This window comes from Microtus ochrogaster, chromosome 1 (assembly GCF_000317375.1).
Source record: "Microtus ochrogaster isolate Prairie Vole_2 chromosome 1, MicOch1.0, whole genome shotgun sequence".
NCBI lineage: Eukaryota > Metazoa > Chordata > Mammalia > Rodentia > Cricetidae > Microtus > Microtus ochrogaster.
In genome coordinates this window covers 56,305,904-56,332,098 of record NC_022009.1, presented here as the reverse complement: position 1 = coordinate 56,332,098, position 26,195 = coordinate 56,305,904, and the positions used below count along the sequence as shown (strand labels likewise).

The window sequence follows — 26,195 nt, the reverse complement described above, 5'->3', positions numbered from 1 at the left end:
TATTATTATTATTATACAGATACTGTGAAAATTTTATATAACAGTATTTTTCAGTACTCGTTTATAATGTTTAAAATATTGATATTTCTTTGAAGCCTTATTTTTTATTTCTTAAAGCTCACATTAGAGCCTCTGCTTTATGTGTTAGTTATTTTTCTTTCTTGAATGTCATCCATTAAAGATTAGCTGTGGAAGGTTGAAGCATGGAGAGATTATGAATGACAGAACAACTCCTGTAGAATAATAATCAGTTTTTGGTATTTAATGCTGTTTGACTTTTGCAGACACATTTCTTATTAACCTTTGGTACAAAGAGAAATCCAGGTTTCTGATATCTCATGGAGAAGATGAATTTGAGATCCTCTTCCAATTAAACTGAAATAAAGACAATATTGGATTTTAGCCAAATGATCTCCTTAGTTTTTAAGCCTCATGGTTATGTCTGTCTGTATATCTGTGCATCTATCTGTGCATCTATCTGTGCATCTATCTGTGTATCTATCTATCTATCTATCTATCTATCTATCTATCTATCTATCTATCTATCATCTATCATCTATCTATATTACTGTATTTTAACATATAATATAATGGGTGTATGTCATAGCTTCCCTGTATTGACAGTGCAGTCCCTTTTCTTACAGTACCTTTTCTCTTTAAATACAGGTTCTTCTCTAAACAGCTCATTTACATTATCTCATATATAAAGATAGTTCATTTTTACTACAGTACAAAATTTAAATTTACTTTTCTGAAGAGCATAGAAGTTTTGTTGTGATTATTAAGAGGATGAAAACATAGTCCTTGAATCTTACAACCCCAGTTATTCTATTCAGTGACAATATAAATGCTTAAAATATAAATTATATAGCCACATAAGTGAAGACTCCCAACTTGATAATGTGAAAAAATAAAAGTTATGTCACATAAAATACTCACCTTTTCCCCTGGAACTCACATAAAGGTGGAAAGAGAAAAGCAACTCCACATAAGACTTTCTTGAACTTCCACACACACCCTGTGACACAAACATACCTTACATACACACAACCATAATGTGCACACACAATAGTAATAAATATTTTTTAATTTCTACAATCTTGAAATATCAAATCCAGACTTAGAAAGTTGTAATATTCTGTTCTGCAGAAGCGGTTGTAGCAGTGACGCCAGCATTGTGATGCTGCTGAGAGAAGTGTCAGGCAGCCTGGAGTGGGCTTTGCTCACTCGTTTCTGGCCTGAGGCAGTCATTACTTTAAAGTGTTTGACAAAGAGTTTATGCTAAGGAAGGTAAATTATATGTGTAAACACATCTTATATCCACAGTTAGGAATGTTCCTGTGGTCCTCTCTTGACACTGTTGTCCATTTGCAAGGACACCATTTGACATCACTGTGTCTTCAAAAGTTGCTGGCCCTCCTGTAAAGCTGGAGATTTGTTTTAAAGGCCTAGGTTTCACAAGATATTTTCTACATAGCATGTGTCACTTGTGATTTGGGGATGATGGTCGTCTTCGGTGGCTTCATTGTGAGAAATTCCGCTGATTTTTCTCTCTTTAACTCAGCCTGTTCAATTTTTTAAATTAATTTTTTAAAACAATCTTTTCTCATTTTATATACCTATCCTAGTTTCCACTCCCTCCCCCCTCCTGCTCCTCCACCTTCCCCTCCCCACCTCCATCCACTTCTCAGAGATGGTAAATCTTCCCATGGGAAGTCAGAAAAGTCTCACACTTCTTTTCTGAAAGTAGGTGACAGTTGTGTACTTTGGGCAGTCTGTGGGGTCACTGACAGTGGGACCAGGATTTATCCCTAGTGCTTGAGCTGGCTTTTTGAAGTCTGTTGCTTTTGAATACCTGGCTCAGCCAGGGGGTAGGGCCTTAGTCCTGCCTCAGCCTATTCTATTTAAATAGCCACCACACAGATGTTATGAGCAGATACTTCTTTCTGAGAAATATCAATCTTTCAAATTAGGTTACTTAGAGAATCATGATCCAGTGTTTAAACTAGAATATTTTTCAATACACTCTCTTTCCTACTATGTCTTAAATACAGCTTGAAAATTGTAGAATATGGGTTTGTCAATAGACTTGGGTCTGCTAAGAAAATATGTACCTTGCTTTGACTCAATAAACTCATGCTTAGTATGGTTCAGCTTCTTCATATTTACTCTTGCCCATATTAGAAAACAATTAGCTTACTAAACAAATTTGAGTATTTGATAGTGGTGGGGTGAGGGTGATCCTCTCTGAATCTTCCTCATTTGAGTAAGAATTATATGGTATTTGATAACCGTGTTTAAAAATGGAGATATCCAAATATTATTGTAAACACCCAATGATTTGTTTTACCTACAATATAAGTATTTTACTTGGTTGGCTTACATAGTAGCTAATAATATTTGTTAATGTAATTTAACTGCTGTGAACCTTTACTGAACAAATATTGAAATTTATTCAAGTCAAAGAAAGAATCTCTAATGACTTTTGTTAAAGCTTCTATTTAATAGTTAAGGAGAAAAGTTTGTATGACATACGAGATGCAATTAACAGTAGATTTTACATTTAATAAAAAGAAAGAAGCATGCGTATTTGCTTTATTCATTCCATCATAATTTGCATTAGAGCTGTGGGTGTTTAATGAGCAAATTCCAACTAAAATGCTATATTGATTTTCTAGTGAACTTTGTAATAGTCATCTACCTTGGAAAAGCTCAGTGTTTACAATTAAGTTTTCTTTACTAAAAATATTTGAGAGTTGCATATTGATCCTTTAAAAGTACAGGATTCTAGAAGGAATTGGGTGATTTATAAACTCCCAAATTTACATATAACCTAAAAGATGTTTTTAAATGTCCATTCAATAATGCCTTAATTTTGAATACATTTTTATTAATTATATTACAAGATTTAATTTCTAAAAATTTTATTTGTTTGAGTGTTTGCCCTCCATTTATGTTTGTGCACTGTGTGTGTGGTTGGCCTCTCAGAGACCAGACGAGAGCACCAAATCCCCTGGAACTCATCCTGAATCACCTGAGATGAATACTGGGAACCAAACCTTGGTCCTCTGAAAGAACAGAGAATGATCTTAAGTGATGTGCCATCTCTCTAGTCCTATAACCAGATTTTGAATGTGGCGTACGTGTGTGTTTGGAGCATTTTAAATATAGCATTCAAATATCCATATGTTAATCTTCAAATACACATATGAATACTTGGATTTTAAGTAGTCTTATAAAATTAAAGCTAGTTTTGTTAATCATATAGGATCAAATAAGCATTTTAGCTTGAATCATAGAGATGAGTAGACATACTTTTTATCAGGTACTAACATCTTATGTAAAATGAAGTGAAACATGCAATACATGAGCTGTCTTGTGTTGTTGGCTTGTACAGGGGAACATTAGTTCTAATCAACCTTGAGCTATATACAAATATCCTGTCTAAATAAATAATTTAAATTCACAACAAATCTGCTCACATTTTATTTATATAAATAGGGAATTTTCAGTATGAAATCTGATGGCATTTAAAATGTAATCAATATTTTAAGTTGTGTACTAAAAATATTCCACAGTTTTTAAGATGATACGATATATGTGTGCTAATTTGTAATTTCATCACTATTTTACATTCTGTCTGGCTTGCATATTTATTACAAGTAGTTTATAATGGAAAAATTAGAGTAGCATGATGCTTTGCGAGAACTTTGTCATCATGGTATATTGCCTGCAATAAGCTATGGAGAAGTTTTCTTTTTGCCTCTTTCTTATTTTGCCTGCTACTATAAAATATTGAAAAAGAGGAATTTTGAATTTATTTTTATATATATTGTCAAAAATCACAGTTAAATTTTTTGGTTTGCTTGTTTTATGTGTATGACTGTTTTTGTCTACTCAAATATATATACACCATATACATGCCTGGTGCCCACAGAAGTCAGAAGTAGGCATTGAATTCCCTGGAAACAGAGGTTTGGATGATTGGGAACAAAACCCAGGTTTGCTGAAAGAGCAACAAGTGCTCTTAACTCCTAAGCAGACTTTTCCACCCCCAAATTACATTTTAATTATTAGAAACTAAGTCGTATTATGAGTATGTGTGTTAAGTGTTTTGACAGTAGTGGAATTAAAATATTACTTGTTTAGGATCCTCTTGACATGTTTATTTGATCAAGAGTTCTTTGTTTAGTTTAACAAGTGGTGTTATTTTTGTCTTTTTATATACTAGCTTTATGACTAAAATAATTTCAGATATTTATAAAACCAATATAGCTGAACTTTTGGAAAGTGATAATAAACAAGATGTATCTTGTCATATACCACACCGTTTCTATACCATATAAGACAGTGTTTTTCTAAGCTATCAAGAGTTGTGGTTGTTGGGAGATAGTTGTTTAGTAGAAGAAGGGAAAGTAAATATTTTAGGGCACTGCCTCTTGAATAGAAGTTTCTGTCACAGTTGATGATGACTTCATTCACGGTAGAAGAATAGTATAGATAAGGCCAGCTATATAACAAAAGGAAACAGGAGCTTAGATGATGATGTGAGAGCACTCTCTAACTCAGTGATTCTCAACCTTCCTTGTGCTGCGTCCATTTCATTCAGACCCTCATATTCTAGTGACCCTCCAACCGTAAAAATTTTGTTGTTATTTCATAACTGTAATTTTGCTACTGTTATGAATTGTAATGTAAATACCTGATAGCTAGGATATCTGATATACAGCCCCTATGAAAGGGTCATCCAACCCCCAAAGGGGCCGTGACCCATACGTGGAGAACTGCTGCTGACACATGTGTTAATTATTGTGATATGATCTGCAGGCACTGCTTTGAATTTTTCACATGGCTTTTTACACGCTGTTTTACCTTTTTTTCAGGTAAAATATTTCTGATTTCTGTCATGACATTTTCCTTGATACATAGGGAAATAACAACAGCTGATTTAATATCTGAATTTTAAGGTTAGTTGTCATTCTTTAGATTTCGCTTTATACTATATTTGTCTAAAGGTGTGTGTGTGCATGCACCACATGTGTTCAGGTGTCTTTAGGGCCAGAAAAGTGTATTGAATCCCTGGAGCTGGATTAATGGCAGCTCTGAGCTGCCCACCATGAATGTTGAGAACCTCTGGTGACTAATCTTGATTGATTGCCAACTTGACTACATCTGGAATCAACTAAAACCCATGCAGCTGTGGACACTGATGAGGGATTTTTCTTCATTGGATCATTTGAGATGTGGAGGTCCACCTTAAATCTGAGCCACACCTTCTGGTAGCAGCATATATAATATGCCAGCAAGGAGTGCCTGCTCCTGGGGCATTCCTTGTTAATATTAAAGCTAGTATTAAAGGATTCCAACTTATTTGAAGACCAGCTGAGACATCTAGTCTTATGTACTGAAGAAATATCATATATGAGGACTTTCTATTGGGAGACAACCATTATTGGACTACCTAGACTATTCCCTGTAATACATTCTAATAAAACACAACACACACACACACACACACACACACACACACACACACACACACACACTATAAATTCTGTTCCTCTAGAGAACCCTGACAAGTAGGTTATTGTAATCAGAAGTTGTTCTACGCAGCAGAAGTATAAGGATGAATTTTTAAAGTAGCTCTCTGGAACAGACTTCTAATTTGCAGACACCTACAATTAGGAAACCTGTCCTAGACTCTGAGAGAGAACCAACATCACATGGTGTGAAGTAGTTAACAAACTTACTGAGACAAATGCATTAGATTATCCTGATTCACCTATTGTGAAAAGGAAGGAATTTAGTGACCATATTCAGAAAAGTTTTGACTATTTGTGGAGAATAATAGTACTGGCTGGTGACTAATAGACTCTGGATAAAATGACAGGAAAAGAATGATGTCTGTGATAAAATTAGCCAACTTCTAGCATCTTAGGATACAAATACAGTGACAAAGGAAAAGAATGAACTTGGTGATGAAATTGATGAGGTGAGATGAAAGTTAACAATCTGAAGTTCTCTAAGTGTGCCTGAAAGAGAATCCTTTCTTTAGCAGCCATAGAGCTTAAATGGCAGAAAATGAAACCAAGGCCCTCTTCATAAGGTTGTTTGAATTACAATGAAAATTCAACATCTATTCTCAGAATCCCAGAGAAACTAGACAACAATGAGGGCCCTAAGAGACATACAGAGATCTAATCTACATGGATAATAGGAAAAGACAAGATCTCCTGAGTAAATTGGGAGCATGGGGACCTTGGGAGAGGGTTCAAGGGGAGGGGAGAGGCAGGGAGGGGAGCAGAGGAAAATGTAGAGGTCAACAAAAATCAATAAAAAGAGTGGTGAAAGTTAAAGTAAAGGCCCTAATTGTTACAGAATGGGATCCTGTAATTTGGGATGGAGATGTGTAGGAAGACTCTCCTGAGGCTGAGACTTTGAACCCTCAGATTCCTCTCCACCCTTAGCAGAGGATGCACTTCCTCACCCCCTGTAGTACCACACTTTCTGCCTTTGCCTGAGGAAATTAATCTTTCATTGCCTGCATTACTGGCTGTGACTTTCCCTGAAGGAAATACCAGGCAGGGTAATCCTCAAGGTTTAGCAGTGGTTGACTATACATCCATACCCAGAGTGAAGACAGAGGGAGATAGAAAGTGTAGTCCATGATAAAGTGTGGCATATCACCAAAAAGCTTATGAGTTTACTAATGCATTCAATCAGTATTTTGGGGAATATGTGTGGGAATGGATTTTAAAGATGCATAATAATTGTAAAAGGAGCATTAAATTGGATCAGTATATGTTTATTGATAAGGCCCCACACACAGAGTGATGGTACTAGGTTTAATGTGAACATATGTATGATTTAAAAACTGTGTCAAAAATTTATCTGCTTGGTTGTCAGAAGCATTTGTTAGAAGGGTCTACTGAAGAGGAGGAGATGACAGCCATGTCTGTTTAGTGTTAATGAAGGGATTTTTAAGGCTCAGGGAAATTGCAATACTAGAGTGGATACACCATGCAAAACCTAGTTTTCTACATTCAGAACACCCAGAAAACATGCCCTTCACTCATCTTAAAAGATGAAAAGCGGTAATAGGAGCACCAGCACGTTTGTAGAGCTTTGTTCTTCCCCTTGTGTCATACCTTAGGGTTATAGATATTGCTCCTCTGCTGGATGATATAAGTACAGTGGATCTCATTGAGCCCAGAGTAGCAGGTGCCAGGTGGTTGAACTGAATCACCAAAGACATGTTTATAAATGTTTCTTTATATTTAAAAGGCAATATGCTATAGAGATTTGCGTTAGTATGGATCTTGGTTTGTTGATACTAAATAAGCTCAATTTTGTTATATGGCATAGTTACACTGACCATCACCCCTAGTTAGGAAAGTTTCTGCTTTCTTTTTCCATGAACTGAAATTATGCTAGCCTAGAAATTTGGGTTCCATAAGGAGGAGTGTTTATGCCAGGAATCATAAAAAGCCTTCCATTGAACTGGAAATTCAGAATTCTTCATAATCACTTTGGGCTTCTTATGCCTTTAAGCTAACAGGTTAAGAAGAGAATAACAGTGTTTGGTAGAGTGATTTGATAGGGAGAAATTAGATCATTTCTCCACAGTGGAAGTAAGAATATTGTGTCTGGAGTACAGAAGATCCTTTTGGGTGTCTCTTGTTGCTACTTCGCCCTGGGATTATAAAGTCAATGGTAAACTTACAACAAATAACCCTATTGAGCCAGGTTGACAAATGGCTTTTGGAATGAAGGTATGGGTCACTACTCTAAGAAAAGTTCTAAGACCTACTAAGGTGCTTGCTGAGGGTAGAAGTAATTGGTAGTAGAGGATGGTAGTTCTAATTTTCAGCTAATTCCATGTAACCAGTAGCATAAATGAGTATTAAAACTGAAATGAGTGTTTCTGTCATATGAATGTGCTATGAATAGGTAAATACATATGAAGCAGATAATTGCGTTTTCTTCCTCTGTGTTTTTATCTAGTAATGGAACATCAAATGAGACATCAGTGATTATTTTTAAATTGTAAGATACTGGAGAATGTTCCTCAAGGGAATTTGACCCCTAGTCTAAAATTCATAATGCATTTAAAGTTGTACATGGGAGAGTTATGTCATGTTAGGTGTAATTAATTATGAACTGATTATTGTTTTCTTTGGAAATTAAAGATGATCTAGGGAATATGAGTGGGTGTCATATTGACAAAGGGTGGACTTGTGATGGCTAATTCTGCATTTCAGCTTGAATACATCTGGATTTAACTTCAACCCAAGCAGCTAGACACACATGTGAGGGATTTTTCTTCCTTGTATCATTTGAAGTGGGAAGACCCAACCTATAAGTCTGGGTCATTTGAGATCTGAAGACATATCCTAAATCAGAGCCACACCTTTTGTGGCAGCTTGTCTAAAGGGACAAAAGACAAAGGAAGCTCTTTGCTTTGGTGTGCTTGCATCACTCTTCTGGGCAAGTTCATCTGTCCTGATGTTGAGACATTCCATGCTGATATAAGAGCATGCTTCTTTTGGATTTAAACTTATACTGAAGACCAGCTAAGACATCCCAGCCTTGTGGCCTGAACAACTGTTGGTTACTTGGAATTTCATCAGGAGGCAGTCTGATTTTTAATATATTAAATTGCTTTCCATGAAAACCCCATCAATGTTCAAGCTTTTGTTTTCAGTAACAAAACTCTTTAATGAAACTCAGGAATATTCTGTTATTTTCACTCTAATATTTCCCATTTCTGTTGTTTTTTTTTTCTTCATTGCTTATGCTTACCTCTTTTTATCATTCTTTCATCTAAAGATTTTCTTTCTCATTTACTTTTAGTTGCATTTATTGACTTATATTCATCCCTTCAAATTAGGATTTTTTTCACTTCAACCTCATTAATGGGGGTCATGTTTAGACAGCCACATTGGTGAGATGTTGTGGGGTATAGCTTCTGGCACTACTAGGAGATACAAACTCACAGTGTTCCTCTGCTTCTTGCAGTCTTTCTGTTTCTGTTCTCACGATGCTCTCTGAACCTTAGGTGAAGGAGTTGTTTTGTAGTTATATCAGTTAAGACTGGGACCCACAACTTTTCATTTTGATTGGTTGTAGTTTTCTGTATTGGTCTCTGTCTGTTACAGAGAAGGTGTTTTTTTCCCCATTCTTTTTTTAAAAATTATTTATTTATTAAAAATTTCCACCTCCTCCCATTTCCCTCCCCCTCCCTCTCCAGTACTAAGAGAAGTCAGGGTGCCCTACCCTGTGGGAAGTACAAGGCCCTCCCCGCTTCATCCAGGTCTAGGAAGGTGTGCATCCAAACAGACTAAGCTCCCCAAAAGCCAGTCCATGCAGTAGAATGAAAACCCAGTGCCATTATCATTGGCTTCTCAGTCAGCCCTCATTGTCAGCCACATTCAAAGAGTCTGGTTTGATCACATGCTTGTTCAGTCCCAGTCCAGCTGGCCTTGGTGAGCTCCCATTAGATCAGTCCCACTGTGCTGAGAGGTGAGGACCACGCTGATCTGTGGGTGTAAGGACAAGTCTTTGAAAAGTAGTTAGGGTTCTGCTAGTTTAGTTACATGGTAGTTGTTTATCCTCAGGATGCTTCTTTACCACCATTTTTAAGTAAGCCAATAGCTGTCTTGAACAGCTCTATTGATTTATAACAGCCATGGCTAGAGCCTACTATTTTATAAAGGGTATTTTATATATTTTCTAAGTTTACATTATGGTTTGACTAAATAAAATTTAGGACAGCTCTCTAGGTATTTGAGGCATATTGCTTAACATTTTATAATATTTTAAGGTATTTTGAGGTTATTAAAAATTATAGTTAAGAAAAGTCAGTTTTAGATAATATCAGAGTTCTCAACAGAATAAGAGATGCCATTCGAAATGTAATCTGCTCCACAGGTGCTTCCTGTTCTGTGTGAATATACAATGTGAACTCACGATTGCACTCATTGAGCTGCTGTCCTGTTGGGCATATGCATACATGGGAGAGTTGCTTTAGTTTGTAACCTGCTGTTTTATTTCTGTTTGTCTGCCTCTCTTAGTTAATTCAAGTGCCACGTGGCATTTCTTTTTTTTGTAATTGATTTTTATTGAGCTCTACGTTTTCCTCTGCTCCCCTCCCTGCCTCTCTCCTCCCCTTGAACCCTCTCTCCTAAGGTCCCCTTGTTCCCAATTTACTCAGGAGATCTTGTCTTTTTCTACTTCCCATGTAGATTAGATCTATGCATGTCCATTCCTGTTTGTTTTGGTGGACATTTGGGTGATTTTTAAGTTTTGCTGCTACAGAGGATAGCACAGTCAGTATTTTTGTGTGTTTTCTTTTGCACTTATGTGTATGAATGTCTTTTTATAATATAGCAGTTATTTTCTAGATTACAGTAGGGACATGCTTGATTTTAATAATGTTGTTAAGTTGTTGCTCATTGCTATTGATATACATGTATAATTGCAGTATTTATGAGTCTCATTTTTTTAAACAAACTCATTTTTAAAGGTATGCTGTTTAATTTTTTTCCTTTTATACATGCCAGATATCTTCATGTTGCAATAATTATTAAAAATGCTTCCTCAAGTCATTAATTGGTAGTAGTTGAATTAGATGAATAATCTTTAAAATAGTAGATTTTTTGCATTTATTTACTCATTTCTTCTTTATTTTCTTGGGTTGGAGAGATGATTCAGCTGTTAAGAGCATTGCCTGCTGTTCCCAGCAACTGCATGGTGACTCACAACCATCTGTAGTGAGATCTGGTGCCCTCTTTGACCGTGAAGTCCAGTATGGACAAGTTCAACAGATCCACAGTATATGGGCTTCCCATACATGCTTCAGCATTGCTAGGGCATAAATTTTATTTCTTTTATTTCTTAGCTGATTTTGAGTTTTCTTGTTTTGTAGCTTTGATCGAAGAAGTGTATTTTGCACAGAGAGAACGTGATGAAGCTATTACGTGTAGACTGCAGCTAGCCCTTGAGGAGAGAGATGAAGCAGTCGCACGTATGAAGCATATGGAAATGTCACTGAAAATGTGCGTATACATTTAAAATCGTGTGTGATATAAACATTATAAATGTATGGATTTGTATTATGGTTACATAGTCACATGTGTTACTGATTGTTATTATTACATTAAGACAATTCATATCCCTATGATAGTTCTCTAAAATTTAGGCAAGCTTGTGGTTTGCCTGATGAGGGTGATAATCAAATTTTTAGAAAGAAAATGAAAATTCATGCTCTCAGTATAGTTACTACTTCAGAGTCCTGTTGTCACTGTTCTAACCCAACTTTCCTATGTGATTCTTCTCATTACCTCCATTAATATCAGGTTTTTTATTTGTCTGTTTTTTAATATATTGTTTTTTACTGTATGTGCACTAATGTTTGGGATGGGAGCCCTTGTCTATGTCCCTCTCTCAGCACTAGAGCCTTATCTGACTTGAACCTGTACACGGCAGGCTTTGTACATGCTGCTACAGTCTCTGTGAGTTCACATGTTTGTCTGTCCTATCATGTCTCGACATCATTAGCAGTATTTAGAGTCTTATTGATTCAGTACAATTGACTCTAAGAGGCTGCACAGTTGAAGAGGTAACACAGTTGATTCTATTTGGTAAAGAAGACCATATTTAAAAATTCTAGAAGTACTATTCAGTTTTTATATATAATCTAATTTCTTATTATTTTAAGAATACTTGTTAATTTATTTATTTGTGTTGAGGTGGGAAGGCTAGTAGAAGGTGTGGAGTAGGTCTGGATTTGTGCATGGGTGTGGTGGTCAGAAGACAACTGTCAGGAATTGATTCTCCCTTTCCACTCCATAGGTCCTAGGGATCATACATGTATGGCTGTAATATTCTTTAGATCTTAAATGTCTCCTCCCAAAGACTCATATGTGAAGGATTGATTTCCATCCCGTGGCAGCACGGGGAGGTGATGAAGCCTTCCAGAGCAGTGCATTATTAGAAGGTTGAGCCACCAAAGGGAATATTGAGGCCCCAGTTTCTTCCTCTGTCTTTGATTCTTTGTCATCACTAGATCTGCAGTTTCCATCTCAGCATGCTCCTTGTTGTGTGGACTGCCTCCGTAGAACCCAAAAGCAGTAGAGCCATATGATCTTGCTCTGAAATTATGGCTAAGACAAGCCTGAGCCTCTTTTAGATTGATTGTCTCAAGTATTTAGTCACAGTGTCAGAAAGCTGAATAACAGCCTGAATGATACTCTTTATTCTTTTAGCTGCTAGTAGACACCTCAGTTACTATGTATTTTAGCTATTGTGAATAATTATATAGTAAACAAAGGAATGTAGTTATCTTTGATATATTGATTTTGTTTTCTTTGTGTATATACTCAGAAATAGATAGGTGGTTCATATAGTATGATTCTTTTAGATTCTTCACTATTTTCCTCTATAATTGATATGTGTTCCTACTAGTATTGTTTGAGCCCACAGTTTTCTGCATTATCACTTGCAATTGTTTCTCATTTTTGATTTGGACGAGCTATCTCATCGAGGTTTTCATTTGTATTCTCCATTGGCTTAGTAATGTTTAGTTGTTTTTTTTGTCTATTTAGTCACCATCTAACCAATAACCTATTGTGTTTTTCAACTCCTTTGCTTTTTGCTCATGATTCTTACAATAAATCTAGCTAAAAGTAGACACCAATGACTATGTTATAGCCTAGATGTTATATTATCTTGATATTTTCTTCATCTAATAATTAGTCCCATATTTTCAAATTCATCTTTGCTTAGATTTTCAAGACCTGCTCAGACATAATTCTTTGCCCAATGATAACACAAATGGCATATAGTCTAGTTACCAGCAGAATCCCGTTCTAGCCTGAAAGCTCACAAGCTAGGCTTTTACTGCATGCATTTCTCTTAGTGATGTAGTTTTATATTTCTACCAGAATCACCCATTAATAATACTTATAATTCTTGTGTCACTATAGTTTATATCTTCAAACTCTTGCATATTCTTCCCACAAATTATCCAGAAGCACAAGAACCTCATGTTAAGTTCATCACAGTGACAAGCCTACTTCTCTGTACCAGATTTCCACTGACATGTGTGTTTCTTTGACTACAATACCCAACGGAGTCATCTTAAGAGAAAAAGAGTTTATTTTGACCCCGAGTTCAGTAGGCTTCAGGACTTGATGATAAAGGGGAGGCATGGTGGAGTGGTTCAGTCCATGGAAGTAGGAGCATTTGGCAGTGTCAGTCTCTGTGCTGCAGACCAGGCCTCAGAAAGTATAAGGAATGGGGGCTAGCATAAAACCTTTCAAGTTTTGTTCCTAATGCTCTACTTGAGCCTATATACCCACCCCACTACAGGTTCCACAGCCACTGCAAACCATATGGGGAACAAACGGTCAAAATATGAGCCTTTGGAAAACATTTCTGTTTTGAATCATGGCAATATGTGATTCATTTTTAGTTTTTCAGAAGTTATAAGAAACATGATTTCTTTTTGTTATTAATCTATATATTATTTTTGTTGTTGTTCTATATATTGGTACTCACTTATTCCATTAACATTGAATGCAAAGCCTATTCTTGCACTAAGATTGTCTTTGTACTTCTATCAACCATAATTTTGTTGATATATATATATATATGTCTATTTCTTTGCTAGTGTTATATAGCCTTAATTTCTGAATCTTTTTATGCCTTAAAACCACATATTGCTCCAACTTTTCTCCTTATTACAGAATCATGCAGTTATTCTAGTACCTTTATCTCCCTAGATATATTTTAAAATCATTTTGCTTATATCTACAGAATGTTTTACTGGACTCAAATGTTTTTATTTGTAATTTTTGGATTGCAAACTCTTTATCATTTGAGGCCATTGTTCTGCTTCTTACTATTGAGCTAACTTTCAGGAAAGAAAATGATAATATTGATGGATCAACGGGAAACTCAAGAAATGTGACATTTCATGCATGGGTTTTTCACTTAGATTGCAAACTTGTCAGTCAGAATTTGCATGGTAAAGGAAATCAATTGAAACCTGAGCCCATGAACATTTACCTCAGCAAAATTCTTAACTAATTATCATGACGATGTTAAGTTAGACTGTAGTAAGCATTATTATGAGTTTACAAATGGTTAAGATTCTCTTATCTACTTGCAAGCCCTATATTTTATATAATATCATTACTTTAAATCTTTTATTAAACCAGGCATTTTTGTCGTTTTATACATGCTTCTAGTAAACTTTATTAATCTAAGATCATTTTATATAAAACTGAAGGCGTTATATATTTTATGTAGTTGTTTTATATTATTTCTTTTGAAAAGATAGAATGTCTAATTTTGGTGCAACAGTAAATGTTACAGTGCATGGTTTACCTGTTGAAAGCCTCAATATAATTTTCTGAGGATAATTTTGTTTATTTCTTACTTCAAGATAATTGATCAAGCAAGATAATTGATGACCCAGTACTGACTTCCATCTTTAATTTATTAACATTAAAAATCTGGTTTCACTTTTTAATACTCTATTTCAGGAAGAAATAATGATTATGTTATACAGCCAACCTGTCACCTATTTCTATAAATAAACTTTTATTGACACCTAGCCATGCCCATCCTCTTGCCGATTGTCTATGTTTTAGCACTACAAAGGCAAGGTTGGGGAGGTAAGACAGAGAGAAGAAGCTGATCCAAATATAGTTAGTGCCTGCCTCTTAAAAAAGTTACTGATTCCTGTTCTATTTAATTTTATTGAGATGATTGTTATGACATTATCATTTGATGTTTGTGATAAACACATTCCCAAGACTTTGTAAGCAAAGGAGAAATAAGAGCAGCAGTCTTTTCTCTTTATTATAAGCTTATGTTATGCATGCATATATACAAATTTTTAAATATCAAGTTTTTCTCCGTTAATTATAAGTAATAACAATAGTATAATAGTAGTAAAAATAATAAACAGGATTGAGAATAAAAAGAAAAGGGACTGGCTTTGCTCGCTTCTTCTCAGCATGTGAGATCTAGCACACAAGGCTCACTAAAAACAGTTCAGGTTTATTTACTATCTAATTAAAAGTCATTACATATTATTTTAAAACTGATCCCACAGATACTTTAAAGTTTGAGAGATAAGTTCTCATGCTGATAATTATTAAGCCTCTTATAAGAAATCAATTTTAACTTAAAAATTGTTTATTACTAGCTGTGGATTTTAATACTAGACTAAATTCAGTTAACTGTTTCTAAATTATGAAGAGTTGTTCATTTATAATATTTGAACTCATTATCTTCCTCTCCTTAAAGTAATAATTTTTCATATTGCCATACTCCAAAACAACTTATAAGTATTATAGCGAAATCCCTCCAACATTGTGTTCTGTTGATTATCCCAGCTATACAAATTAGAGAACATTCCTGTATTATTATTATTTTTATTTGGTAGAAACCAAAGCTGCAAGCTTATTACCATAACTATCAAAATATTTTAAAGATTACCAGAAGTCTACCAATCTAGACGTTTGGCTACCATCTATCCTCTCATATTTTAATTTTATGTTTAATAATTAGTAAAATTTTAAGTATTCATACTGATTTTTCTGAAAACTATAGTCATCAGCTTTTAGTATGGTTTCATCTGAAAAACTTTAATACCAAGATATTTTAAACTACGTGACTCCATTTAAAATGTATTGGCTAAGTGTAAGTGAAGATAAATGCTACCCACATTCAAGTGCTCTTGCTGTGCAGGAATTCTGAGTTTCTGCTATGCTTTTGAAGTGAGTACCAAACAATTGGCTACTTTGAAATTATTGTCGAATAAACTTTTATAAGTCAGATGTCTGAACATGTAATTTATTTTAGAGAAACTCTATAAAAGACAAGAATATTTGCTCTTCTAGAGATGTGAATAAAAGCAAACTCGTAGAGGCTTGTGAGCCGCAGTTGTATATAATCAGGGTCTCTAGCTCTTACCGTTTTGTCCGTATGTGCCCCTGTGTACACACAGCGTTTTCTGCTTATGCTTTTTTCTATTAAATTGCTCCGTTTAAAAACAGCTACTTTTCCCATGATTATAGTGCTGTTTACCCAGTTGTGTCATTTGGAACAATTCTGTAGCGTATTTATCAATTGTTTCTAATAATTTTTAGTAACATCCTTTTTGTGGTAAATCCCAAAAATGCAAATATGGAGAGGGCTTCAGAAGACAGGGAACTGGTTGATAAGCCTTTAGTACAATTTAAAAATAATCCCAGTTCTTTTTAAATCTGTCATTTACTAATATCCATCACAGAACCATTGCCGAAATTCTGTTTTCCAAAATATATCACTTAGACTGTCTTTTCCATTAGTGCATTTATTCAGTTCATCCATATTAATAAGCATTTCAGTAAATGTGATAATTCTTATCAGAAAATGCATTGATGAAGAGGAAAATTGTCTTTCTCTTTCAATTGAATGAGTCCATAAAATATGAAAACAGAAAAAAAACCCACTCATCTAAAGTATGGTTCAATTTTGGTCTGCTTGTATATTCAGTGTGTTTGTATACTAGGTGCTGCAATAGATTTTCAGGTTTAATTTAGTGCAATTATTTGTCATTGCTTTTGTGGGACCTTAGTTAAACTTTGTAATAAAAATGCTTGCTTTGTTTTTTACTTGTGGCAGCTTCCAAAAAAAAAAAAAAAAAAGAAAGGAAATAGTTTCTGATCAGAATTGAAAGAACAGGAATAAATATCATGATGAGAAAGAGTGCTTCTGTCACTGGGGAACTTTCTTCATCTAAACACATATGAACAATTGATCCTTGTAGTCATATATAGCAGTAAACATTAATAACTTAACAGTCTGAAGTCAGAGCAGAAGATAGAGAGCATTATTGGAAGATGGAGTCGAGCAGGTGCCACTTTAATATGTTCAGTGTCATGGTTGACTCTAAAGACTAGTCGAATGAAATTACTCGAGGTTCTAAAGATTTAAAAAGCGAACTCATTTTGCTGCACTAAGGAAATGCTACTGATCAGGCTTTCTGTGTCCCTTTTTTCTAGGCTAGAAAATATTAACCCTGAAGAAAATGACATGGTAAGCCATTCTCTGAGGAGATTTCTTGATGTCAGTCTTATATCTTAGAGGCTTAAGTTCAATTGAGTGGGTTTCAAGAACTAAGATGTGGGAAAAAGAAGAATTGACACACTAATAATGTACATCTTTGCTGCAATATGAAAATTCAATAACTTCACTCAGTCAATTTACAATTCACATGTGCCTATTAATTAAAACCCTATATTAAATAAAATATATTAAAACCTCATGTCTGACTAACATATAATGGTGTTGGTAGACATTACAGGAATTACTGAGCAGAATAAACAATGCAGACACTGGGATAGCTATTGAGAAGAATGGAGCTCTAATTGTGGATAGAATCTACAAGACCAAGGAGTGTAAAAGGAGAATAACTGCAGAAGAAATGAAGGCAGTGATAGAAGAGCGGGACGCGGCTTTGTCTCAGGTAACTGCTGTGCCCATAGGAGCATACACGTGCCATCTCGCCTCTCTTAACATCCCGAAACAGTGAATTCTGCTCAGATCTTATTTCCCTTTTAGAATCTTTTGTTATAGAAAGAAATATGTTTCCTAGTAACACACACACACACACACACACACACACACACACACACACACACTACTTTGTTGTATTTGGTATCTAATTCACACTAGTGTGGAGTATATAATCAATCAAATATTAAAATATTTAAATTTCTGTACTGCTTTTATGAATATGCGTCCTACAATTTAGTAAATAATTTCTTAGTAAAATAATGTTCTATAAAATGTTAACTTGCAATAAAATATACTTGCATTCATTAATCACCTCTATATTACATTTCTTACTTGCATTGCAGTTTTTTAAGTGTTAAGACTGTTTTTGTTTGTTTTCTGGGTTGCTTTTGTTGTTGTTTTTAGTTTTTATTTCCAGAATCTGTGTTGATACATTTTGGATCAAAAAAAATAGGCATTAATTCAACTCTGATTTCTCCTCTGAGATTACTGGGTCTATCACAGTCCTCTTACTGGGTTCCAAGTTCTCCTCCTCCACAGTGAGACAACTGGGCCTGCGGGCTAATTCCTCCTTAGTATACTTTGGTGTTGTCCTCCTGTCCTTCCCAAGCACAACTATGAAGTCATGCACAAGATGACACTGCTCATATACAGTGTGGCTGCAGTTGACACATGTGGTGTTACATCCCTTGCTTTGTGACATTTTCAGAATCAATTTCACTGTTTCTTCCTTCTTCTCCTGCCAGTATACCAGCTATTATTTCCTCTGCCTACTGTGTGCTGTGTACTTTTTATGCCATTTACCTTGTGGTCATATCCTCTTCTTCATTGTTAACGATTCTCTAATTCAAACATCATCTACATTTATGGCCTCCAACTGTCTTAGCTCATTTACTCTGGAATTTTGATTCCGTCAAGTTCTCAACTTCACTAGTACCTGTTTTAATTGATCTTGCCTACTCTTTTTTAAGTCTCAGATTCGCCATGTTTGCTTCTTACCTTACCTACTTAGCTTCCTTTGCTCATCATAATTATCACCAACTTTCATATGACTTCAGTTCTCTTTTATCAACTAATTTTGTTATTTAACCCTTTCACACATGTGTATAATATATTCTGTTTACTGTCACCCTCACCTACTCCTATCTCCCTCCAGTTCCTGTTTACACCATCTGCTACCAGTTACTTTCCTAAATTCACATTGCGTGTGTGTGTGAAAGAGACAGACAGAGAGAGGCCAGGGTAGGGGGAGGAAGGGACAGAGAGAGGGAGGGGAGGGGGGAGGGGAGGGGGAGAGGGAGATTTAGTTTGACTATCTGTGATACAAATAACTGCCAATTGGAATGTGGTGATGAGGTCACAATATTCTCTTTCTCTTAATCTATCAATAGTTAATAGTTCATCAGAGAGGGGTAGGGTTTCCTGCTTTCTCTTTCCTCGTATGTGGTTGTAAAAGAAACCATTCTTGTTCAAACTAGTGCAGTCATCCACATCTGCTGTGGGTTTCTGACCAGAGCAGCTGTGTCTTACCAAGAAGATATTTCACAGCCCTTCTTGGTGTCTGACTCTTAAGATCTTTGTGCCCCATGTTCCACAGTGTGCCCTGAGCCTCATCAAGATAGCATAGTAACTTGTTTAGAATTGAGCACTAACCTACCACTTTCTCAGCTCCTTGTGCTTTGTAGTGACATATCAGGAAATAGCTTAAGTTTGTGAGTTCGAAGTCAGCCTGGTCTACAGAGTGAGATCTAGGACAGCAAGGAGTGTTACACAGAGAATCCCTGTCTCAAAAACAAAAAACCAAAGAGGGGAACTGCAAAATTACAGCATTTTAATTGATTGATATCTACAATCCAGTTTAAGATTTATTTCAGTTATAAAACTGAGTTTTACAAGACTCTTGAGGGAATTATGTGTTCCTCACAGTTCTTCCACTTGGATCTATCATCTCTGTCTTGTGAGTAAACAAACAGACATGTAAGAGATAATAACAAAATAATATGATATAATAAAATAAAGAGAAACACTTCAGAATAGGACAAAACAAACACAAGAAGAAGCATCCAAGAAGAGGCACAAGAACAGATAAATGCTGAGACCTACTTGTTGTAGAAGGCCGCTTGCTCATTCCAGCCACTCAGACCTGAAATAACTACACAGAAACTGGGTTAATTAAATCACTGCTTGGCCTATTACTCTAGTTTCTTATTGGTTAGATCTCATATCTTAATTTAACCCATTTCTATTAATCTGTGTATCGCCACGTGGCTGTGGCTTACCAGGTAAACCTCAGTCTGACATCTAGCTCTGGTGGTGCTACTTGGCTTCTCATGACTGCCTTCTTTCCCCCAGTATTCAGCTCAGTTTTCCCGCCTAGTTCTACTCTGCCTTATCAATAGGCCAAGGCATTTTCTTTATTCATTAACCAATAAAAGCACCACATAGACAGAAGGACCTCCCACACCTCCCACTCATTCGTGCACACTCAAGAATCCCATAAGAACACAAAACTGGGATCCAAAATGTATAAGCAATGGACCTGTGAGATAAAAAATAAAATAAAAAATTTTAAAGATAAAATTAAGAAGAAAAAGAAAGAGTCTCCCTAGTGAGACTTTCTTGGACAAAACTAAATTTTTATTTGCAAGTAGTTAATGATTGGAGATAGCTTCTGGGTTAGCGATGGGGACATGTGTCTACTTCTCTTCAGCTTTATGACTTCATCTGGTGTAGACCCATGCAGGGCCTGTGTATGCTGCCTCATTCTCTGTGAGTTTATATGTGTGTCAGTCCTGTTACCTTTAGAAGGGTTTTTTTTTTCCATAGTGTCCTCCATCTTCTATGGCCTTTAATACTTTTTCACTTTCACTTCCAAATAGTTCTCTGAAGCCTGAGGGCATTAATTTAGTGGAGATACCTTCTTAGAACTGTATGTTTAAGGTCACTTACTCTCTGCATATTGTCTAAGTGTGGGTCTCTGTTTTCATTTCCATCTACTGCAGGAAAATTGATGACGCCTGAGCAAGGCAATGATCTATGACTATGTGTAGGCATTAGGAGTCATCTTATTGCTATGTTCCTTTAGTAAAAGGTAATATTTGGTTTTCCTTTAGGTCCCAGGACTACCTAGTCTCATATTCTTGCTCACCAGTGCAATGTCAGGAATGGGTCCAATCTCATTGAGTGGGTCTCCAGTCAAATAAGATATTGATTGGTTACTCCTACAAACTTTGTGCCAGCATATCTTGAAGCAGGACACCATTGTAAATCAGAGAGTTTGTAGCTGGGTTGGGATTTACATTTCTCCTTTGGTATTGTTCAGAGTACCTTCTGGTACCCAAAACACTAGCCTGACTATACTTTAGGTAGGCACCAGCATGACTCATCCATGTTCCACGAATTGTGTAGGTATTGTCTTCATCAATAGGGTCTGTGGAGAGCAACCAGCCTTGGTAACAGTCTGAGTTGTTTGGGGATTTCCATTAGATCCCATCAGCCATCAATTAGATGTGACCCATTCCCAATACTGGAAACATCATTTGGTGGCAAGAGATTTCCAAGTAAGGCTCTTGTCTCCCCCATTATTTAGCAATTTCGTTTAGATCATTTTCATATATGTATAATTTTTTAATAAGTTTCTACTCTACTAGGTTTCCATACTACCCCTCAAATGATTTTAATTTTAGGTGACTCTCCCTGTGTTTTCTCCATCATTCTCTTCCCTCACTGTCCCCACTTGACCTTTTATTCCAATCCCCTTTGTCTAGTCCATCCATAACTATTATGTCCCCCCATTCCCTTACTCTTTATCTACCCTCTGTGGTTCTATGCATTGTAGCTTTGATTCAAGAGCTAATAGCCACATATAAGTGAATACCATATTTGTCTTTCTGGGTGTGAGTTACTTCTCTCAAGATGATTTTTTTCTTTAGTTTCCTCCATTACCTAAGACTTTTATGATTTCATTTTTTAATACTTAGTAATATTCCATTGTGTAAATGTGCCACATTTTCTTTATCCTTTCATCTGTTGAGGGACATCTAGGTTGTTTGCAATTCTTGGCTATTATGAATATAACGACGATGCACATGTTCAAACAAGTATCCCTGTGGTAGGATGAAGCATTTTGGGGTATGTGTGCAAGAGTCGCATAACTGGATCTTAAGGTAGATTGATTCCCATCTTCCTGAGGAACAGCCACACTGATTTTCCTTGTGACAATAAAAGCCTGCAGTCTGACCAGCAGTGGGGTTAGTTGTTTCCTTTACATCCTCACCAACTTACGCTGTCACTTTTTTTTTTTTTACGCTGTCACTTTTAAAGTTAATCTTAGCCATGTTGATGGGTGCAATTTGAAACCTCAAACTAGTTTAGCAACACTGACTTCATGGCATGGGCAGGGAATCTCAAAATTTGGTTGGTATGAAGTAAGCGTTCAGGATAGTATGTGTGAGAAGTTGGAGAGTTTAATATAATCAAAATGTCTAGCGTGAAATTCTCAAAGAATTAATAAAAATGCTATTAATGAAAAGAAGAAAGCACCATGGATACAGTAGCTCCAATCCACACCATGCAGACTTCACCAGTTTTTATCAGTGTCTTCTTGTTGCTGCAAGATCTGTCCTTGTCATCAGATTGCATTTATTTCATTCTGCCCAATCTCCTCTGCTCTGTGATGCGCTCCTGATCTTTCTACTATCTGAGAGGTTTATATGTGTGTTCTATAAAATATCTCTACATTTTTGGCATATTTCTCATGATTAGGTTAGATTTTGAGTTTTGGGAAAAATACCAAATTGCTAACACTTTGCTTTTAAAATAATTATACATTTTCCAAACATACTGCTTCTGCATAATTCTAGGAAAATTTTAATATTCTTCTTATAATACTGAAAATTATCATATTCAGTGATAATTAGGTACATTTGCTAATTTATATTTCCAATCAAAGTTAGTTATTTATACTTTACTTTTATTTATAAGAAAAATTTCCCGTATCTCTTTGATCTCAAACTGAGTACAGAAATAAACTTTCATTCTTTGAAAGAATAAATTATTTATAATTAGCATTTTATTTGATCAACAAGACATCTTACACACAAACCCTTCATTCTTTCCTCTTTCTCATTCATGCTTGTATGTTAAATAAATTGCAGAAATACCTGGAGTTAAAAGATAGAGGTGAAAATTGCATTTACCCAGATAACTTGTTGAACCTTTCATTTCTTCATTCCCTATGCTCTAGTCCGTTTCCTGTTGCTGTAACAAAATGTGTGAGACTGGGTACTTAATAAGGAGAGTTGTGTTTAACATACAGTTTTTGTAGACTGCAAATTCAAAGTTGGATGGCCTCATCTTTTGTGTAATAGAAGTGCGTTGTAGAAGAGATCACATGGTTAAGACAGTCAGTTTGCGAGATTCCTGTGCTAGCTTTGCTCTTTCTAAAACAACTAACTGCCTATCACAGAAGCTACTGCATGTGCCACAGAGCTATTTGTGTTAATCTCTTCCAAATAGGTCTTGAAGTGAGCTAACAACCTTTCATTTGGCTTCATCTCTCAGAAGTTATTCCCCCCTAACATTGCCACACTGGAGACTAAAGGAACTTTAGAAGACACATTTGCCCATAACTAAACCATCAAACCAAAATAATTAAGCATTAGGGTTGTTAAGTAGAAGAATTTTCACAGAATCAAATACTTTAGGATGTTGTAGGGCCCTGGAGAAAAACTAAAATTACTAAACTAAGGAGTCTAATTTTCAGTTTAGTCCTTTACTTTTTTTCTCTGTATGCTTAGCCATTGATACTAGTATACGTTTCAAGATTTCACAGATAAATTATTTCATATGTTTTCAAATATGCATTATAATGATGATTTCCTTAGTAGTGTGCTAGGAGACACATTTGAGTCCATGCTAGCTATCCATGAGCAATAACAGGATCATAGGATCTGATGGGGACTTTTAGCTTTAGTAGCAGGGACTCATTTTTGCCTTGGGGATCTAGAAAAATTAGGTTAGTTTTAGCTTAGTCTCAGATGGTGACTAAACAAGGCATTGATCTTTGAGTATAACAGAATGGCATTAGGAGTCATTTTATTGATACTTGGCTTTTGGTTTTTTGTTTGTTTGTTTGTTTTTTGTAACATAAAAATAGTATTTGGTTTTTCCCTGTCTCTAGGTTATCTAGTCTCTGAAATATTTCTAAATAATTTAATGCCATATTTGTATTGACTGTAATAATGCCTTTTTTTTGTAATTCAGTAACCTCATTTTGCCTAGGCTAAAACAAATACTACAGATGACATCTTCTTTGTGCCTAGAGTTGAGAGATACAGAAGGCAAAAAGAAACTAGGGGTAATCATGAGGATAATTAAAGACATTCAGCTAAGCAGTTCATAACCAGATTTCTGTATCTCTATAAGCCACAAGCCCATACTAAACACCAAGCTTCAGCCTAGCAAATCCAACACAGAAATGAAATCAAAACTCTTGGGAGACATTTGATCAACAGGAAAGCACACTGACCTGCTGTTTTATAAATCTGTTTTGACTTGAAGCATAGTTATCCCTGTCACTGGAGCATTCTTTCTCTGACCAGTCTTCCTTCAACCTCTATTGTAAGACCCAATTTAAATATTTTGTCCATGGATACTTCTCCCATGAGGCAATTGATGATCGTCCTTCCTCCCTGCACTTTACTTTGTATCCTGTTACAGCACCTGCCATAATGTATTTCTTTATGGCTCTCATATTTTCTACTATGGAGATTGAAACTGTTTTTTTGTATTCTGTTTTTGATACTCCTATGATATTATAGGTGCTAAATATATATTTACTGAATTGCTGAACTTATTAGCTTTATTTGACTGATGAATTAATGTACAGTTTTTATGTTTCAAAGTATAATAAATAAAAGTGATGAAATATTTTCCATTCCATGATCATTCTGTTCGTGTTCTACTGAGTGACGATTATATGCCTTGTGCTGGATTTCGGCAATAATCCAATGATCATGATCATCGAACAATAAATGTTTCTGTCTCTTGTAGAATTTATAATTTTTTAACGAAATATAGGAAATAAGTAAACAAAAGTATTTTCACGTAGTGGTGTAATTATGGAGAAGACTGTGGTTTATACCAGGCTTTCTTTTGGGCCACTCCCCAGCTCCCAAATCATGGCAGAGACTTCTGTTAACTTTGAATGCACATCCTAGCTTAAGCTCATTTCTGGCTAGCTCTTTTAACTTAACTTAATCCATTTCTCTTTGCCCTTTGCCTCGGGGCTTTTCCCCTTTCTTCTTTTTGTATATCTTACTTTCACTACTTCTTGTGTCTGGCTGACTGGCAGCTGCCTGGCTGATCCTGGGCTTGTCCTTCTCTTTCTCCTTGTCTTCTTTTTTCTTTTCTTATTCCTTATTTATTCTTTCTTCCCACCAACCGCACCTTTTCTTTCTCTACCTAGCTATTGGACGTTCAACTCTTTATTAGACCAATCAGTGCCTTAAGCAGGCAAGGTGAAACAAATACAACACATCTTTATATAAATAACACACATCCTTACATCGTTAAACAAGTAGAGCATAAACAAATGTAACACATCTTTACCTCGTTAAAATAATATTCCACAGCAGTGGTTGGTGGTAGAATTAATGAGGTGATCAAAGCGGGACTCTGTTAAGGTAAAAAGATGAACTAAAACTTGAAAAAGATTTGGCCATGTAAAGAACTATAGCATTCCTTCAGAAAGGAAGTAATCAACATTACCCTGTGAAGAAAAAGCTAATATGTTTAAGTTGTTGATGAAAATACCAAATTCGTATTCAAGTGAAATATTATAAGAGGATTTTATTGGTGAGTGATGAGGTAACCACAGATCTAAACTGTGGTGTAAGTTGGCCTTCATTAGCGGGAGAACCAGCATTTAAGCTAGAAGGTATTAACAGGAGAAAAAGCATCAGACTGGTCTCATGAAAAATAACACTAATGTCTTGCCTAGAGGAACAAGACCAGATCGAGAGAAGGGAACCCATTTGGGAAAGATTTTGAAAACAATATGAATAGAACTTTGAAGATAGTTTGGATTTGAGCAATAGAGAACAGAAGGACATGGCTGACCTCCATTATTTGGGCTCAAACACTGATGATATTTGTGTTGTGATGAAAGATGCTTTGGGGGAGGATACTTGGCTATTGAGTCATCAGCATATAGTGAATTAGATATGTGACACTACAGAAATCTAGAGGAAGAACAGAGCCCATGACCAATATCTATAGCATGTGCTAGCCGTTGGCAGAGTAGGAGCATAGACACAGAATGCCGACGGAAATAAGTTAAAGAGAGTGTCAGGGAGACTCAAGAAAGTGGAACGAGATGGTTGTTTTCGTGTAAGGCATAGGAGGGTGTTGAAGTAAGAGCGGCGGGGCTGCATCCCCAGTGCCCTGCAGCCCACATGGCTAGCTTTATACCCGAAATAATTACATGGAAACTGTATTCTTTTAAACATTGCCTGGCCCCATCAGTTTCAGCCTCTTATTGGCTAGCTCTTACTTATTAATCTAACCCATTTCTATTAATCTTTGTAGCCCACGAGCTGGCTTACCAGGAAAGATCTTAA

At 35.8% G+C, this 26,195-nt stretch overlaps 1 protein-coding gene across 7 annotated transcripts in view; it reads left to right on the top strand.

Moving 5' to 3' along the window:
• The window catches only part of Mipol1 (mirror-image polydactyly 1), a 261,950-nt gene that overhangs the window by 76,041 nt on the left and 159,714 nt on the right, over positions 1-26,195 (top strand). For all 7 annotated transcript variants that reach the window (XM_013347308.2, XM_013347311.2, XM_013347297.2 and 4 more), the window contains 3 exons: positions 10,928-11,057; positions 17,061-17,094; positions 17,354-17,524. In XM_013347308.2, coding sequence (XP_013202762.1) covers positions 10,928-11,057; positions 17,061-17,094; positions 17,354-17,524 — 335 coding nt within the window. The remainder of the gene's footprint in view (positions 1-10,927; positions 11,058-17,060; positions 17,095-17,353; positions 17,525-26,195) is intronic.